This window comes from Pelophylax lessonae (assembly GCF_965119305.1).
Source record: "Pelophylax lessonae genome assembly, chromosome: 2".
NCBI lineage: Eukaryota > Metazoa > Chordata > Amphibia > Anura > Ranidae > Pelophylax > Pelophylax lessonae.
Window position 1 is genome coordinate 669517122 of NC_138769.1, and position 16641 is coordinate 669533762.

Below are 16641 nucleotides of genomic sequence, written 5' to 3' on the forward strand. Positions count from 1 at the left end.
GAAAGCTGTATTAAGCTCAAAAGCAAACATTGTGTGTTGGCTGCATTTGTTTTGTTAGGCTTTCTTTTCACCTGGTGACCTGGCCAGTAAGTTTATTGTTTTTCAAAAGAACAAGATCTATTGCAGATGTAAGAGAATTTACCATTGACAGGGGTGCTTACAGCGATCAGCTTTTATTTTTGTAAAACCTTTATCCTAAAAGGGAAAAAAATGTTTGCTGTAATTGCTTATAAAGTGTGAGCTGGAGTTTAGCTTCAATTAGTTTAGTCTATATAAACTTGCTATTACATCTAACATTAATCTCCTCCCAGACTGACAATGCTGCTGTCCAAAGGTGCCACCTGTGTTTCTTCATCCAGAGTGGGGGCACTCTAATACAAAAGGCATATTACTGGCAATATCACCAGGTGAAAACAGAGGGAAAAAAGCCCATTAAAAGAAAACAAATGCAGACACCACATCTAATAATGGGTAAGCTGCAATATATTACAGTTTGGAACCTGACCTTTGATGGAATAGGCCTGAGTCACCGTCTGTCTGATCCATCTGGAAATGGTAGCCGAAGAAGCGGTCTCTTGGTCCATCTTGGTTTTCTTGGTCCATCCGTAACCACAATACACCCAAATCGCACGAATCACATCCAAAGTATGCAAGGCAAATTTTTTGGGATGAGCCGGCTTGGGACATAAGGAAGCCAACACAATGTCCTCATTCAAATGGAAGACAGAAACAACTTTGGGCAGGAATGATGGACAGGGACGAAGAACCACTTTATGCCTATGGACCACCAAATAGGGACTGCGACAGGACAATGCCGCCAACTCTGATACCCTGTGGGCTGAGGTAATAGCCACCAAGAATGTCACCTTCTGGGATAACGTAGGCAAGGGACTCTCCCGAATATTCTCAAATGGAGGTTTCTGGAGAACCGAAAGAATTAAATTTAAATCCCATGGTGGCAAAAAAGACCGTACAGGTGGAGCCACATGTCAAACCCCTTGAATGAAGGAATGAACTAAAGAGTGGGTAGGAGTCGCTGAAAAAAGATTGCTAAGGCAGACACATGGCCCTTGTCGGTACTCAGGGCCAACTTCTGATCAATGCCCCATTGAAGAAAGGTTAAGATCCGAGCCACAGAAAAGGAACGAGGATGACCGCCAATCGACTCACAACAAGAAATGTAGGCTTTCAACGTACAATGGTATATCTTGCTGGAAGAGGACTTCCTCACCTTCACCATAGTAGGGATCACTGATCCAGACAATCCTCTATCCCTCAGTAACTGGCTTTCAATAGCTACGCCATTAAAACCGGCGACTGTAAAGCAGGATGGTAGATCAGCCCTTGGGACAACTGGTCTTCTCTGAGAGGAAGCCCCCAAGGAACATTTACGGCCGCCAGGATGATTGGAAGATCCTCGCTCTTGATTCCTCACAGGGACTTCGGAAGAAGCTTGAGTCGAGGATAATGCTGACCTTACCGAGGCCCTAGGACGCCTGTGCCGCCTGTCAGAGGACCCCGTGATCACGCCACAAACTACGGTATCCTCCTGTGGGGCTGAACCTGCTAAAGGAGCTGCATGTAGCACTGAAGGTGGATACCATCAGACTCAGAAACCTGTATGCAAATCGGGAGAGAGAACGGTCTGCGTGAAAGCAGCCGGTGAATCGCAGCCTGTGGTTTCTGAAATTTGTCCAGAGGAAGGACCAACCTGATCAGAAATAAAACAGACCTAAGTAATTAAATTCCTTGGATAGGGATAGGAGGAGCCTTAGGTAGTTCGGACATCACCTGAACCTTTGCAGGAATTAAATCCACAACTGTCACAACAGTGGTGGCAACTGTCATTAGGAATGTACGAATTCCTATCCGTGGATTTGAAGTATGGTTGATCCACAGGGCTGGAAACCAGCGAAGATGTCCCCCCCTCCAAATAATGGGTGAGGGCAGACCTTCATGCTAAAGGGGTCTTGTCTGTGGGTGGGAGAAGCTAGCTCTAGGCTTACCAAACCAAGGTTGCCTGGAACCTCCCGGGGAAGATTTAAAAGATTCCTCTACTGGGATCATGGTTGCTTTATTCAACCTGGAAACAGGAGGGTCCATCACTGGTAGACAAACCCACTTATTTAAAAGTGACTCCTCAAAAGGGTAACATACAGCAAAACGTTTGGGGACCACAAAGGGTCATTTTGGTTGTTCCCATTACCTACAGGAAACCTGTCAAAAAAAGGCACATAAGGAAACACCTTTGGACTGCGATGTGCCTTATGAGTACCAAACGACACAAGCACGTCTGTAACTACATCAGCCGCATCCTTAATTTTTTTAAAGTCTCATGCACTGCAGTGTTAAATGCGTCTGTCATCGGCTTTTCATTCGCTGCTGTGACCATGGAGGAATCATCCTCACTATCAGATGGATCTGGGGGTGTGATATTAAGCCCCCCTGGGTGGGCCATTTCCACGGCGGCATCAGGCTCAGAATCAGATGGGACAGACTGAGCAGGGGAAGGCAATGGATGCCTTTGCCCACACGCCACTTCCACCCGGGACACTAAGGACTGCTGTCAATGCAACCATGGGAAGCTGGGGTTCCGAGGGACCTGCCACCTACATGAGGGGTCAGTGGGGGAGATGTGACCCTGAGGTTACATAAGAAAGGAAGACCTTGCAGTACAAAAACGATCCCCAATAAAGGATCATCCCAAGGCTCAGGGTACCTATCAGCAGCGAGAGAGATAACAGGGACCCCCAAAGACTCACCCTACCGACCAGAGGAAACTAAGGAGAAAACTAAGGCATCTCCATGATGATTTTAGGATGGGAGGAGGGAACCTGTAGGCAGATCTGGCCATCCATGGAGGTTACCCGTGTCCCCCTCAAAGAAAAATGGGAGAGGGGGGACTGTACTTACCCTTTCATGGTGCAGGTAACACTCCAGACAGGACTCCTCACCACCGAAGTAGGGGAGCTGTCGGCCGAGGGACTTCTGCAACTCAGACCCAAACCTGGTCGTGTGCGACCCTGCGAGACGTTTACCCCACGGGCCAGCCTCTGTCCGTGAGGCTATGTTGCGGCTGACCTAGCGCATAGCTGTGGTCTGCACACACTCGCTGCCTGGGCTGGGGGGGACCACTGAATCTAGATTATCCAGCCTGTCGCCAAGCTTGGTCGTTGATTGTAGATCTCTTAAGAGAAAAAACAAAAAAGATGTAGAAAAGGAGAAAGCTGCTAGGACCAGAGATCCCAGCCAGAAGCCTAAGTCCCTACTCCTGACTAGACAGATTAAAACCGATTACCTACAGCAGAGAGGGGGGTTATATACCAGTGGGGGACGGCCCATGGGCGTAGCCTTTTTTTTTTTTTGGAGGAGGAGGCAATATAACCCACTAGTTATGAGTTATGGAGCACAGTGTCTGTCTGTTGATGAACGAAAGAGAAACCTACAATTCACAGTCATTGTTTAGGTGGTAGCAGTAAAGCCATATACTACAGTCTTGTCACCTACACAATATTTATTGAGGGGGGGGGGGGGGTTACTGGCATCCTGTGAAGATAGTCCAATCAGATACAGCAGATACAGACCTGTGCATTCCACCGTTTGTGCTCCCCATCCAACTGTCCTATCAGTAGCTCAGCAGACTGAATTATCTCCTGAGCTTTCGATAATTCAGCTTCAAGTTTAGCAGCTTCAGTTGTCCGCTTCTGAAACCTGTAAAACATATTCTACTGTTTAGGAAAAATTTTTACACATATTTTACTCTAAACACAGGCAATGAGCTACACATGTACTCTTACCCCCTCATACTTAGGGATATTTTGTGCCTTTGTGATTTCAGTGAGGTTTAAACAGATGTTTTCACCCCTCAGATAGATGCAATGTGTTCATCAGTCATAATATAAGTAGAGCTATAAACAACCTTTTTTTTTCATTCTGGATAAAGTCAGGGAGAGTTATAACCCCTGTATTTTTTGCCATCTGTGTCTCATTGGGGAGATTTCCCTTCACTTCCTGTCCCATAGCCAAACAGAAATTGAGAGGAAATCCCTGCAAATTAAGGGAATCCCATGGGGAACCCCAGGTCACCAAAACTAGTGTCCCTATCAGAAGAGTTCACCTCTAATACGTTTCTGGGGACAAAGTTTGGAATTTTCCTTTACTTTCACAAACAGGACAAATAGAGAGGGTCCCTAATGGGGACACAGACAGAAATTAAAACTGACCGGTGTTCTAATCCCTTATCACTCTATACAAAACGAAAAAAGGTTTTGCCTTTAGTTATACTTAAAGTAGTCTTTCACTAGGTTTTGACAACTGGATGCAACGTTAGGAAGCTAAGGCCTCTGCAGCAAAATGATACTAATCTCAGACTATGCTAGGCAGCACTTTTAATTTTAGTTAGTCGGAGTGGAGCAAAGGGACAAATAATTTTATCATACCGGCCTGGGTAAATCAACATGCCACAAATAAAGACTGTAATCTTGAAAGTAATGTCTGAATATTAACTTGTACTGTTGCATGGGGTATGCAAAAGGTTTAATGGAACTATTAATTCCACTGGTTTAGCAACCGGGAGGCTGATGGAGAAATTGAATATTTTATATTTCCTTAAAGCTAAGGTTGTCTCACAATATCTAATAATAAATATAGCAGTCCCGATTTATGTTGCTGATCGCCGTCATAACTAGTTAAAAAAAAAATTCCATAAATATATCCCATAGTTTGTAGATGCTATACCTTTTGTGCAAACCAATCAATATACACGTAGTGTTTTTTTTTTTTTTTCTTTTTAACCAAAAATATGTAGCAGAATACATAGTAGCCTAAATTGATGAAGAAATTTGATTTTTTTTTTCATTTTTTTTTATTGGCTATGTTTTATAGCAGAATGAAAAAAATACTGTTTTTTTTTTTTCAAAATTGTAGGCCATTTTTAGTTTATAGCGCAAAAAATGAAAAACCGCTGAGGTGATCAAATAACAATGAAAGAAAGCTCCTTTTGTGGGGGAAAAAAGGACATACATTTTATTTGGGTACAGTGTTGCATGATCACACAATTGTCAGTTAAAGTAACGCAGTGCAGTATCGCAAAAAAGGCCTGGTCAGGAAGGGGGGTAAATCTTCCGGAGGTCAAGTGAATATATACCATAGGAGAAGCTTGGAATAAGTTTCAGAGCTGTCATTAGGCATGTGTCTCAACCTGGTCGGCCACATGGCAAAAAGCGGGTGGGGACTCTGTGGCAAAACAGCATCTTTAGTTAAGTATTCTTTTTATATTTTTTAATTATCTGTATCTGTCATTACTTTTAATAAATGTTATACTTAAAAGTATTTGTGTGATCTCTCTTTGCAAATATTGAATACAACCCCAAAAACGTAAACTATCACGTGACTGTGACAAAACAGGAACCAGTGTCTATCAGAGTGAAATTAGGATCACCGCTGCATCCCCCGATTTATTAAAGGTAACAACTGATCATGGCTAATTGCAATACAAGATCCTTTACTCCAGCCAAAACTTAATTTTGTAGAAGTTGGTATCACCAGTTAGAAATATTCCCCATCACTCCTGAAACAGGGAAAAATCCGCCTAAAATAGTTTAGGGCTCTACTGTATCTCTTCTCTACTTTGTTAAAAGCAAAAATAAAAGTTTTTTTTTTTTTTTTTTACCAGTATAATTGGATACACATGCTGAAAATTTATATTTTTATTAGTCAATCTCAACAACCATCTTTTATGACACAGCACATAACAGGACACTTACTTTTCCTTCAGCTCTGTCACTCTCTGTCCAACTGTATTAAGCTGGTCCTCCAGTTTCTTCTTCCTCTCTTCTGTTCTTTTGAAATTTCTAAAAAGTTTACAAAAAGACTCCAATAAGTACTGATTTACAAGCACAGCATTGTCTTCATAAAGGACCTGTCATGAGAGAAGTGTGTAGGCTGCCACGGCTGGCCTATCCTTAAAATGTTAGCTGCCTGCTTGTCATAATAATGTCATGGCTTTATTATTTTTTGAGTCACGGATGCAGAACAAATACTAAAGATGAAGAAAGCTGACTGACAACTTTCCAGGTCTCTAATTCAGAGGTAAACTAGTCATAAATAAACAGCAAACCAGAATTTTCATAAGTCAAGCAATGGCAGCCCCCTTTATTGATCCAATGACACTTATATCACAAATTAACAGAACAAGGGGTTTATTGCTCATATAAAAACAGTAAAGCATGGGTATGCAATTGCTCCCTTATACCCTAGTGGTTGACTCTTCATCCTGTTCACAGCCAATAATATAGAACACTTTAGCCTATTCGCTTTTGTTTATGGCTGATCCCTTCATGCAATGTAGAAACAGCACATCTGCTGATGACCCTTGAAAACATCAGCTGCACGCTGACGAAACACGTCAGAGCATCTGATCGCAATCACGTTCACCTGGTATTCGGCATTCATTGTCTTTTATCCGCTCTGAACCAAGAATCAACATTGTAAGTTTTATTCTCATAATACATTTTCGTTGTACTGATTTACTTCACCATGGAGTTCTTTCTTGTCATCTCTGCATGATTTATGGGAGCTTTGTATCCTGGATAACACTCCAAGGCGGATGATATAGATTTGGTTGGATGAATACAGTGAGAAGTGGCTATCAACACTGTCATATATTTGTTAAAGGCTTCTACTGACCCCCTATAATTTAGGGGTCTGCCATTTCTGGTAAGCAGTTTGACACACTGGGTGGTCCTGCTATTTAGTGGAGGTGTTGCTATCTGAAGAAGCACTATTATAGGATCCCTCAGTCATTCCATATATATTTGTGTGGTGTTATTTGAACTGTTTTCAGTGGTTCATTAACCTCTATTGTTGGGACTTTTTGTTTGCTCACTTATTAGTCACCTTGCACTTTATTGCATCAATATTTAATTTATTACAGTATTTATATGTTTAATATATTTATGTACACATTCTTTTACATGAGAGCTATTGGACTTGTTATTTTTAACAATTGACACCAATTATTTGGGTTTTTGCTAATTTATTTAATAATATTTGTCACCATATTTATTTATATTACATAATCTATTTAATGCTATTTATTAAATTTATAGCATTTGACACTTAATATCTGGGTTTGCTAGTTTATACTACTTGTCACTTTTATCACATAATTTAATCCATTCAATTAGGTTGAGCGCAGCCATTATATTTTATTATATAAATGTTTCTTATCTTACGTGTTTATACGGTCACGCTGGGGCTCCCTAATTTTGCATTTTTGTTTCTTGCATTTTGAAACAATCTTAATTACATATTTATTAATATTTTTCCACTGCGCGGGATTGTTGGTGCTTAACACCAATATTTCTCAATGTAGAAACAGCACATCTGTGATGGGGTAGCAACAAGATGAAAACAAGTTAGTACCTGGTGAGGAGTCTCATATGCAAATGTAAAGTATTTTGATGTAATTTTAGCGGAGTTTTTTGGATCCATTTTGGCCTTCTCTACAATATATGAAGGCGCCTATCCCCAACTAAACTAAAAAACCTTTTATAATTGCTGCCCCTTTAAATGTGATAACACATTAAATAGTGAAATAAGTAAAAAAAAGTCAGGCACTGTTAATTATATGTGCATATACATATGAGCATGAACTTATTGAATTGAATTTAAAAATTGAAAATTGATAATAAATTATTTATAGTATCAGCGTCTGTAAACCCTAAAACCATAAAGTGCATCAAAAATTGTATAAAAAAGTAGACGTTGACATCCATGTGTATCTATAATGTGACAAAGTGCATTACCTCCATAAATGTATATGTGAATTAATAAATAAACAATAAAATAGGTATACATATACCATGGTTCACAAAATACTGTGCACACTGCAAATGAAAAAAATAAATAAAAAAGTGCTCAAGCGCATAAATATAATGAATGCCGTGTAAGTGTTTATGAGTGGAAGACAAATGAATAACAACACTGAATTTTTGATACAATTTTTGATGCACTTTATGGTTTTAGGGTTTACAGATGCTGATATTATAAATAATTTATTATTCATTTTAAATTTTACATTTTTAGTTCATGCTCATATGTATATGCACACATAATTAACAGCGCCTGACTTTTTTACTTATTTTGGCCTTCACGCCTTAACATGTCTATTCAACTAATCATTAGGTAGGAATGCTTCTTTGCTTCCCATGGCCATCCACTTTTAGGGCATATCATGTAATCTGCCCTTAGCCATAACTCGGACTTTAAAAAAAACAAGGTCTCTGTTGAGATATTCTAACCCATCCAATCAAAACTTCATTGCAGTCACTTATACAGTAAGCTTTGGGATTATTAAAGTATTCTGTATTGTCAGACTATTACAAGATTGTGCTGGGATCATTTCAAATATTCACTATGAAAATTCTTACTCCATGTAAGTGCCTGCAGGCCAAGATAGGATATTCTTGAAAATATTAGAACATGCAGTCTTATTAGGCATGACTGGACGATTGTATTAGATTGTAAAGAATACATACGATTGCAGCACAGTTTGCTCCTTCTCCAGGGGTTGGATCTTCTCCAGCACATAGGAATATTTTACATTGGCCTTCACCCAAGCAGCAAGAGGTGCTGCAGCAGCACTGGCTCTTTTGGCATTCTGTACATTGAATGCGAGACAAATATCAGACAGAGGTTTAGGTCTTCATAGTGAAAAAAAGTGTCATAAACTACATGTAAACTTGATCATGAACATCATATAAGCTTTAACTTGTTGTTTATTTAAAATATACTAGAAATGTATTTATAAATTAAATTATTTCATTAAAATAACACTTGGCGATCCTGTAAGGATGGTCCTTATTCAGGAACTTCTGTAATAGGATGACCATGCTCTGTCCTCCAAATGAGATCCTGTGTTGCTGACCTGTCACATGGGCTTTATAGAGGACACTATAGAGGAATCACTGGCTTATGCACCTCCTGCTCCCGGCAAAGCTGCTTCCTTCCTTCAGCGCCAGCTCCATACACTCTGATGTTTTGGGTTGGCAGGTCAGCAACACGTGATCTGGGCTTGCTGAACCGCCATCCTAGAGCAGAAGGTCAATGGACACCGGTTAAAGCGGAGTTTCACCCTATTTAACTTTGCACCTTCCGTTAGATTAAACGATCCTGAAAAAGACTTGGATAGTTATATTTTTTTTTGTTTCACTTACCTTATTTTTTCAGAAAATTAAGTTACCTTCCTTCCACTTCCCCCTCCTGCGGCCGCGGCCCTCGACGTCACTTCCTTCTTTGCATTGACTCCTGGGAGATGAGCGCCATCAATCCCAGGAGTCAATGCGCCTGCACCGGTGTCCCTCGTCACTTCCGTTGCAGGCGCGTCATTCCCTGCCGATGGATTAGAACAGCTTCTGGGCATGCGCAGAACCCACTGCGGGATGACGCGCCTGCACCGGAAGTGACGAGCAGGGCATTCTGGGACTCCGACATCATGGAAGAGGACACGAAGAGGGACGCTCCGGCTTCAGCTGCCCACACCTGAGATGGCAGCGCTGGACAAGAAATTTTCAAGGTAAGTTTTTCTTCTTGTAGGTAAGCTAAACAGGGGACAGGTCAGAGGCGATCCTTGCTTAAATGCACTAGCCCTGACTATCCTAGGGGTATTTTTTTTAATTTTTTTTTTTTTTTTAGGGTGGAACTCCGCTTTAAGCTTTCCTGCTGTAGGTGATCAGCAGCATTTAGATGCAATAATGGGAAAAAAAAGGGAAAAGTGTACTTTATTTTAAAATATGTCAGTGGACAAAGGTACAGTGTGCTTTATCAAACAAATGTCATTCCTGTAGGCTAAATATTTATCTAGAATGATGTGTTGTGATACTGGTTGATTGGGGAATTACAACTTCCCTTACTGCATTTTTAAACATTAAGCCCCTGGTGGAAAATATGTGTTGATGAAATATCTAACTGCCATCACACCTAGCCTCAGTTCTTACACTCTGCTTGCACACAGCCAAAGTAGGAAGGAACGTGCATGGCATACCTGGCGGTTTATCACGGTATAGCTGGCACGGTGCACGGTATACCTGCATACGTGCACGTGTATACGGTGCACGTATACCTGGTGGTTTAATCAGACTGTCTTACTGCAAAATCACTAGGTAGGCACCACAAGCCACTGTGCAGGCTCATTCATTACCATGGTACACAAGGACTTCAGATGACAACAGACTAAATGTATAAAATGTAATTTAAGATGTGAAACAAATCTAAAAGTAAAAAGAACTACAAGGGTCCTGTAAATATGGAGCAAGGTACCTTGGCTTCAAAAGATGTATTATTCCTCTCAAGGAGTTCCTCCACGCTTTCACGTATTTCTTTTGAGATGTTTCTAGCATCGAATGTCACTATCTCCTCCCGCACACCTCTTTTTGCAAGAAAGCTATAAAAGAAATACACCAAATAATAACATAAAAGTGTGCTTTCAGATATGTTTTATATAGTCAAACATTGGAAATAAATATATTAAAAGGCTAAGTCTACCTTAGAAAAATAATAAATGCACATATTTTTTGCAGGAAAAAAATAATTTGTTTTTAATTATCTACCTACCGTGGTTGCAATGGCAAGCTCCTGTAGACATTTACTCCAGCTCACTGCCTGTACTGTTGGCATTCAGTTGAAGAGTTGGATAAAGTGTCAAACTACGAGAGCAGTGATCACCGGACTTGTGTTCCATTGAGTACTACAAGTCCGTCTGCTCTGGAGGAAGATGTGACTTGTAGTAATGACGCGGCTGTGCTGGCGGAGTCCCACACAGCCACATCTATATCAAAAGGGACAGCTGATGTTGATGGTTTAATTTCAAATTTAAAAGGAAAATGTTTTGGCAGCACATACACTTTAAACAGTTTTTGTTTCCATTAATTTCCCTACAGGCATGAGAGGATGGTTGTCTGGTTTGGCTAATCTGGCACAATTAGATTTTTTTCCAGTAAATTTTTTATTTCTCTTTCGTTCATTAACGGACGCAGCTCCAGATCTTCTTTACCCATGAGTTTATGCTGCCCCCTACAGGAGTAGGACACTAGGCGGAAAAAAGTTTGACTACGCCTATAGAGCAGTCCCGGGGGGTATACTCCTACTTCCTGCTATAGGTCTTCAGTTTTTTCTGCCTAGTCAGGAGTAAGGAACTAGTTCCCTGGTGGGATCTCTGGTCCTAGCATTTTGTCATTTTTAAACTGAATTTTTTCTTTTATTTTCTGCTACTGTGAGAACTACAATCAAGTGCGGGACTGGGCGACGGACTGGATATCTTAGATCCTTACGTTCCTCCCAGTCTGGCCAGTGAGAGGGACCCAACCTTAGCTCCATGCTGGACGGGGGCTGGCCAGCAAGTTAAACACCTCACGGAGATGCATAGCCCTGGTCACGACCTGAATCGCAGCGTGCCTCTGGCCCACAGCACCCCCATTCCAAGATGGTGTGGGGGTCTGCCCGGAGTGGTGCCCGCCTGGTCCCATGATGTGATGAGTAGTGTCCTCTCTCCCTTCTGATGGTTTTTCAGGGTGGAAGTGGGCCCCTCCCTGGGTTGGTCAGACCCCCCAGGTGCCCTTTCTTCCCTCATGTCGCTCCCCCTCACTATCGAGGTCCCTCTGCATACCACCCCCCGGGGCGCTCATGCCTGTTTTTTTAGTTTGGAGGTGTCGAGCGGGTGCTGGGGACCAGCAAAACGCGCAAAACATGTTTTTTTTGGGGGGGATGGTGCTGGCGGGGGTCCCTAGCAGGGTCCCCCCTTATTGTCCTAGTGTACCTGGGGGTCCTCTGGGGGTCCTGGGAGCCGCGTCTAGCCACCATTTTGCTAATAGCAAAGAGTCTCATTGCAAACGTGGCCCTTTCTTCCCGACCCATAAGCGGTCCTTTCGTCTCTCGGGATCTAAGGACCAGGATTTAAAGTCAGCCGTTACCCCGCAGGGGGTTCCAAGAGACCCTTGGCCTAGGAAGTCGAGAGCGGGTTCCAATTCGCTTCTTTCCGGATCCGTGGATCTCCTTAATTCAAGACAAATGGGTCCATGAGTTCATTTGGCCCGGTTACAAGATTAAGTTCTGGTCCTTGCCTCGGGCAAGGTTCTTCCCTTCCAACCTGTGTTTGGCCCCAGATTGCCTAAGAGGTCTTCTTGGGGTGGTACAGGATTTGCTTTTACAGGGGGCCATTGTACCGATTCTGGAATCGGATTGCTTTCAGGGGTTTTATTCAAACCTATTTATTGTTCCCAGGAAGAAAGGCAAGGTCCATCCAATTCTGGACTTAAAGGCCTTGAACCGCTTTGTGCAAGTTCAGAAATCTTGAATGGAGCCCATTCACATGGTAGTGGCATCCCTTCATCAAGCGGATTCCCTGGCCTCTATCGATATCAAGGATGCTTACCTTTATATCCCAACATATGTCAGACATCTGCATTTTCTTCACTTTGCCGTGGGCGAGGAGCACTATCAATTCATGGCGCTACCCTTTGGTCTCACCTTAGCTCCTCAGGTGTTCACAAAAGTTTTGGCCCCGGTGATAGTATTGCTAAGGCAGAAGAGGATTGTGGTACTGGGGTACTTGGACAACCTCCTTCTGCGTTCTGAATGCCTTAAAAGACAGTCTGGACATTTTGGTGCTAATTCTGCAAGAGTTCGAATGGAAACTGAATTTCCAAAAATCTGGTCTGGTCCCATCCACCAAGCTGGACTATCTGAGCCTGACCCTGACCCTAGACATGGCCTCAGCCTCAGTGTTTTGTCCTTACCAGTGGTCATCTCTCAGGACTTGTATGCAAGTGCTGGGCTTGATGGTCTCCACCTTCAAGGCGGTTTCATTTGCTCAGTTCCATACCAGATCTCTGCAAAAGGAGATTCTTGCAAAATGGAACAAGAAGCCACAGTCTCTAGACAATCTGATCCTGTTGAGCCGGGGTACGAGGGGATCCCTGATCTAGTGGCTCCGGTGCTTCAACAGGGAAAATCTTTTCTCCCCCTGTACTGGACAGTGGTCCTAACGGATGTTAGCCGGTCTGGGTGGGGAGGTGTCTTGGGCATGGTTTGTGCTCAGTGGGTTTGGACTCTGAAGGAGTCCAGCCTGCCGATCAATAAACATAACCAATGGATGGTTCATTTGCAAGGGCGCCCGGTAAGGATTCAATCGGACAATGCCATGGCCGTGGCATATGTCAATCATCAAGGGGGCACCAAAAGTGTCCTAGTGGCCCGGGAAGTAGCCGGAATTTTAAGGTGGGCAGAACAGTTCATTCCAGCTATCGCTTATTCCAGGGGTAGAAGATTGGCAGGCGGACTACCTCAGTAGGCGGACTTTGGATCAGGGAAAATGGTCTCTCCGCCAGGAGATGTTTCATCAACTGTGTCTCTGGTGGGGGACTCCCAATGTGGACTTGTTGGCCTCTCATCTCAACAGGAAGGAGCAGAGGCTCGTAGCAAGGTCTTGGGATCCTCTGGCGGACGCCACAGATGCTCTGGTGGCTCTTTGGGACCAGTATCGTCTGATGTAAGCATTTCCCCCCGATAACACTTCAGTGAAGAATCGAGGCAGAAGGGATTTCGGTCACCCTAGTGGCTCCGGACTGGCCTCGCAGGTCCTGGTATGCACACCTATTACAGCTGGTCGCCGATGTCCCTTGGAGACTTCCTTTCAGAGAAGGTCCGTTAGCTCAGGAACTGATCTTCCACCCTGCTTTACAGTCGCTGGCTTGACTTGACTTGGCTTAGCTGTTGAAAGCCAGGTGCTGAAGGATAGAGGTGTGTCTGATTCGGTGATTCCTATGCTGTTAAAAGCCAGAAAATCTACTTATAGGAATATTTATCATTGAGTCTGGAGGGTGTACATTGCTTGGAGTGAGTTTCGGGGGGTCTCCCCCTGTTCCTTTTTGGTGTCTCGTGTTTTGGAGTTTCTCCAAAGAGGTGTAGATCAGCGTTTGGCCTTGGGTACCATCAAAGGGCAGATTTTGGCATTGGCCACAAATTCCTTGGTTCAAAATTTTTTTAGGGGGTCCGCCACCTGGCTCCCCCGATGAGATCTCCGTTACCTCCGTGGGACCTCAATTTGGTGCCGTCGGTTATTCAGAAACCGCCTTTTGAAAATATTTGTGAGGTTTCCCTGTGTACTCTGTCACAGAAGGTAGTCTTCTTGGTGGCTATTACTTCTGCATGCAGGGTGTTGGAGTTGGCTGCGTTGTCTTGTCGTTCACCCTATCTGGTGGTCCACAGGGACAAAGTGGTGCTTAGTCCCTGCCAGTCGTTCCTTCCTAAAGTCATCTCTGGTTTCCATTTAAATGAAGACATTGTGTTGCCGTCCTTGTGTCCTAAGCATCCTAAAGAGATTGCCTTACATTCTTTGGATGTGGTTCGGGCAATCAGGGTGTACCTGGTGGAGACTGAATAGTTCAGATTCTCTTTTTGTCCTTACGGATGGACCCTGTAAGGGGCTGGCCACATCTACTGCTACCATTTTCTAGATGCATCAGGTAGACGTTGGTGCAGACCTATTCCATTAAGGGTCAGGATCCTCCTTTGCCTGTTAAGACGCATTCTATGAGGGCGCTTAGTGCCTCTTGGGCCATCAGACGTCGTAGTGCAGCTTTGCAAGGCAGCCACTTTGTTGTCCGTGCACACTTTTACAAAATTTTATAAGGTGGATGTATTGGCATCTGCGGATGCTTCATTTGGCCACAAGGTTTTGCAGGCCGCTGTTGGGATAGGATTAGTCCTCTTTGAGGGTGCTTTTTGTCAGGTGAGCTCCAGTTGTTCCTGGTTGAGCTCCTGTTTTACCTAGTTGGCTATGTTTATCCTTTGGAAAGTGTGTTTCTTGCTGTGTTCTTCCCACCCCTCATGTTGACACTGCTTTAGGATGTCCCAAGGGTCAGGAAGATCTGGAGCTGTGCCTGCCAATGAATGGAAGAGAAAGCTGTATCCGTCAATAAACGAAAGAGAAAACTGGATTTTCTTACCATAAAATCCTTCTCTGATGTTTATTGATGAACACAGCACCCAACCCTCTATTCAGTTGGGTTTTATGTTCTTCTGACACTGCTTGTTACAAAACTGAAGACCTATAGCAGGAAGTGGGAGTATACCCCCTGGGACTGCCCTAAAGGCGTAGTCCAGCTTTTTTTCGCTTAGTGTCCTACTCCTGTAGGGGGCAGCATAAACCAAAGGGTCAAGAAGATCTGGAGCTGTGTCCGTCAATGAACATCAGAGAAAAGGATTTTAAGGTAAGACAAAAATCTAGTTTTTCCCACATAAGCTAGCCACCAGATGCTTTCTTCCTTCACTGGCCACAAAAAGCAGATTTGCGTCCCTCACAACATTTTTTATTTACTTTTCCTTTGCTCCCATGCAGATACATTACCCAACATTGCCGAGAGAATAAGTCTATTTAGGAATCACCACTCATCTAGACTGACTTCTATCCAAAGTATTTTGATATTTGCATAACTCCTCCTAAGAGCCAGCCCACTGCCTGCCTCAAGGATGAGGGGACTTGAGAGCAGTACTGAGGAAGTAATATTCTCAGGAAGCTATGTGCAGTGCCCTTGCATAAGGGATGTATTGAAAATGGAATGGTTTTACTAAAAATGTAATTAGTATGCTGGGAAATAGAGAGGGAGCAGGAAGGCAAATCATAAACAGATTAGCCATCAGCTTAAATACACCTCGCACACTGCATGTTAGGTGCAGGTACATGTGCAGTCATTGAGCCCCAAACTGATGAATTGTCTTTTAGCACTGAACACACCTCAGACATGACATTTAGCTTCTGACCAGTTACAGTTATCTGTGCAGTCACTGTGCTTTAATCTGGTCATCCCTCTCTTAGCACTGAATGCACCTTCCAATGTTTTTGCATGCACTCTATTAAATACAGCCATCCTTGAAGTAACGTACTGACTAACATGATATACTTTATCTATACTCTAGGCAGCATGTAAATACCAAGAAAAACTACAATGCCTTTGTAACTGATGTTATTAACTGTAAAAGTTGTAATACATTTGTTTGTAAAGAATGTATACGTTACCTTTTCATGCTAAACCAAGAAGTATCAAAAATGCCCATGAGTCTTAGCACACCTTCAAGAATGTCCCTGATAATGTCAGGTGGCATACGTAAGGAACGAATCTCAGACAAAGACTCTGGCTTAATGTTCCCGACTGCTTGCTTTGCTTCCTCAACCAGAGGCTGTAAAAAAGAAACTTCATGGTGTCAGCTTGTGTGAACAGTCATGGCATTTCTTAACTTTTTTAAAACAGAGAAACCCTTGAAATCATTTTCATGTCTTAGGGAACCCCAGCTAAATTATTACATTTCTAGCTCACGGCACATTTGTGTAGTCAGTGTGTTGTAAATATATTAATACATAAAAGAATAAAAAAATGTAGTGTATCTAGCATACATGACACCCAGCACAGATTTAACACTCCCCTGCTCTAAAGGAAGAAAATGTTTCAGTAACGTAACGATCATGAAATGAAACAAATAATAACCACTTAAGGACCGCTCCATAGCAGATTTACTGCTACAGTGCAGTAGTTCAGTGCAGTACCACGTATATATAAGCGATTCTGCAATTCTGCCTAGGGGGTG

At 42.9% G+C, this 16641-nt stretch overlaps 1 protein-coding gene across 1 annotated transcript in view; it reads right to left on the minus strand.

Annotated features, from left to right (window-relative positions):
* Positions 1-16641, minus strand: part of DYNC2H1 (dynein cytoplasmic 2 heavy chain 1) — an 807725-nt gene that overhangs the window by 502113 nt on the left and 288971 nt on the right. The window contains exons 56-60 of the mRNA XM_082246437.1: positions 16076-16236; positions 10321-10444; positions 8541-8662; positions 5766-5852; positions 3585-3711 (exon numbers count right to left, since the gene is read on the minus strand). Coding sequence (XP_082102563.1) covers positions 3585-3711; positions 5766-5852; positions 8541-8662; positions 10321-10444; positions 16076-16236 — 621 coding nt within the window. The remainder of the gene's footprint in view (positions 1-3584; positions 3712-5765; positions 5853-8540; positions 8663-10320; positions 10445-16075; positions 16237-16641) is intronic.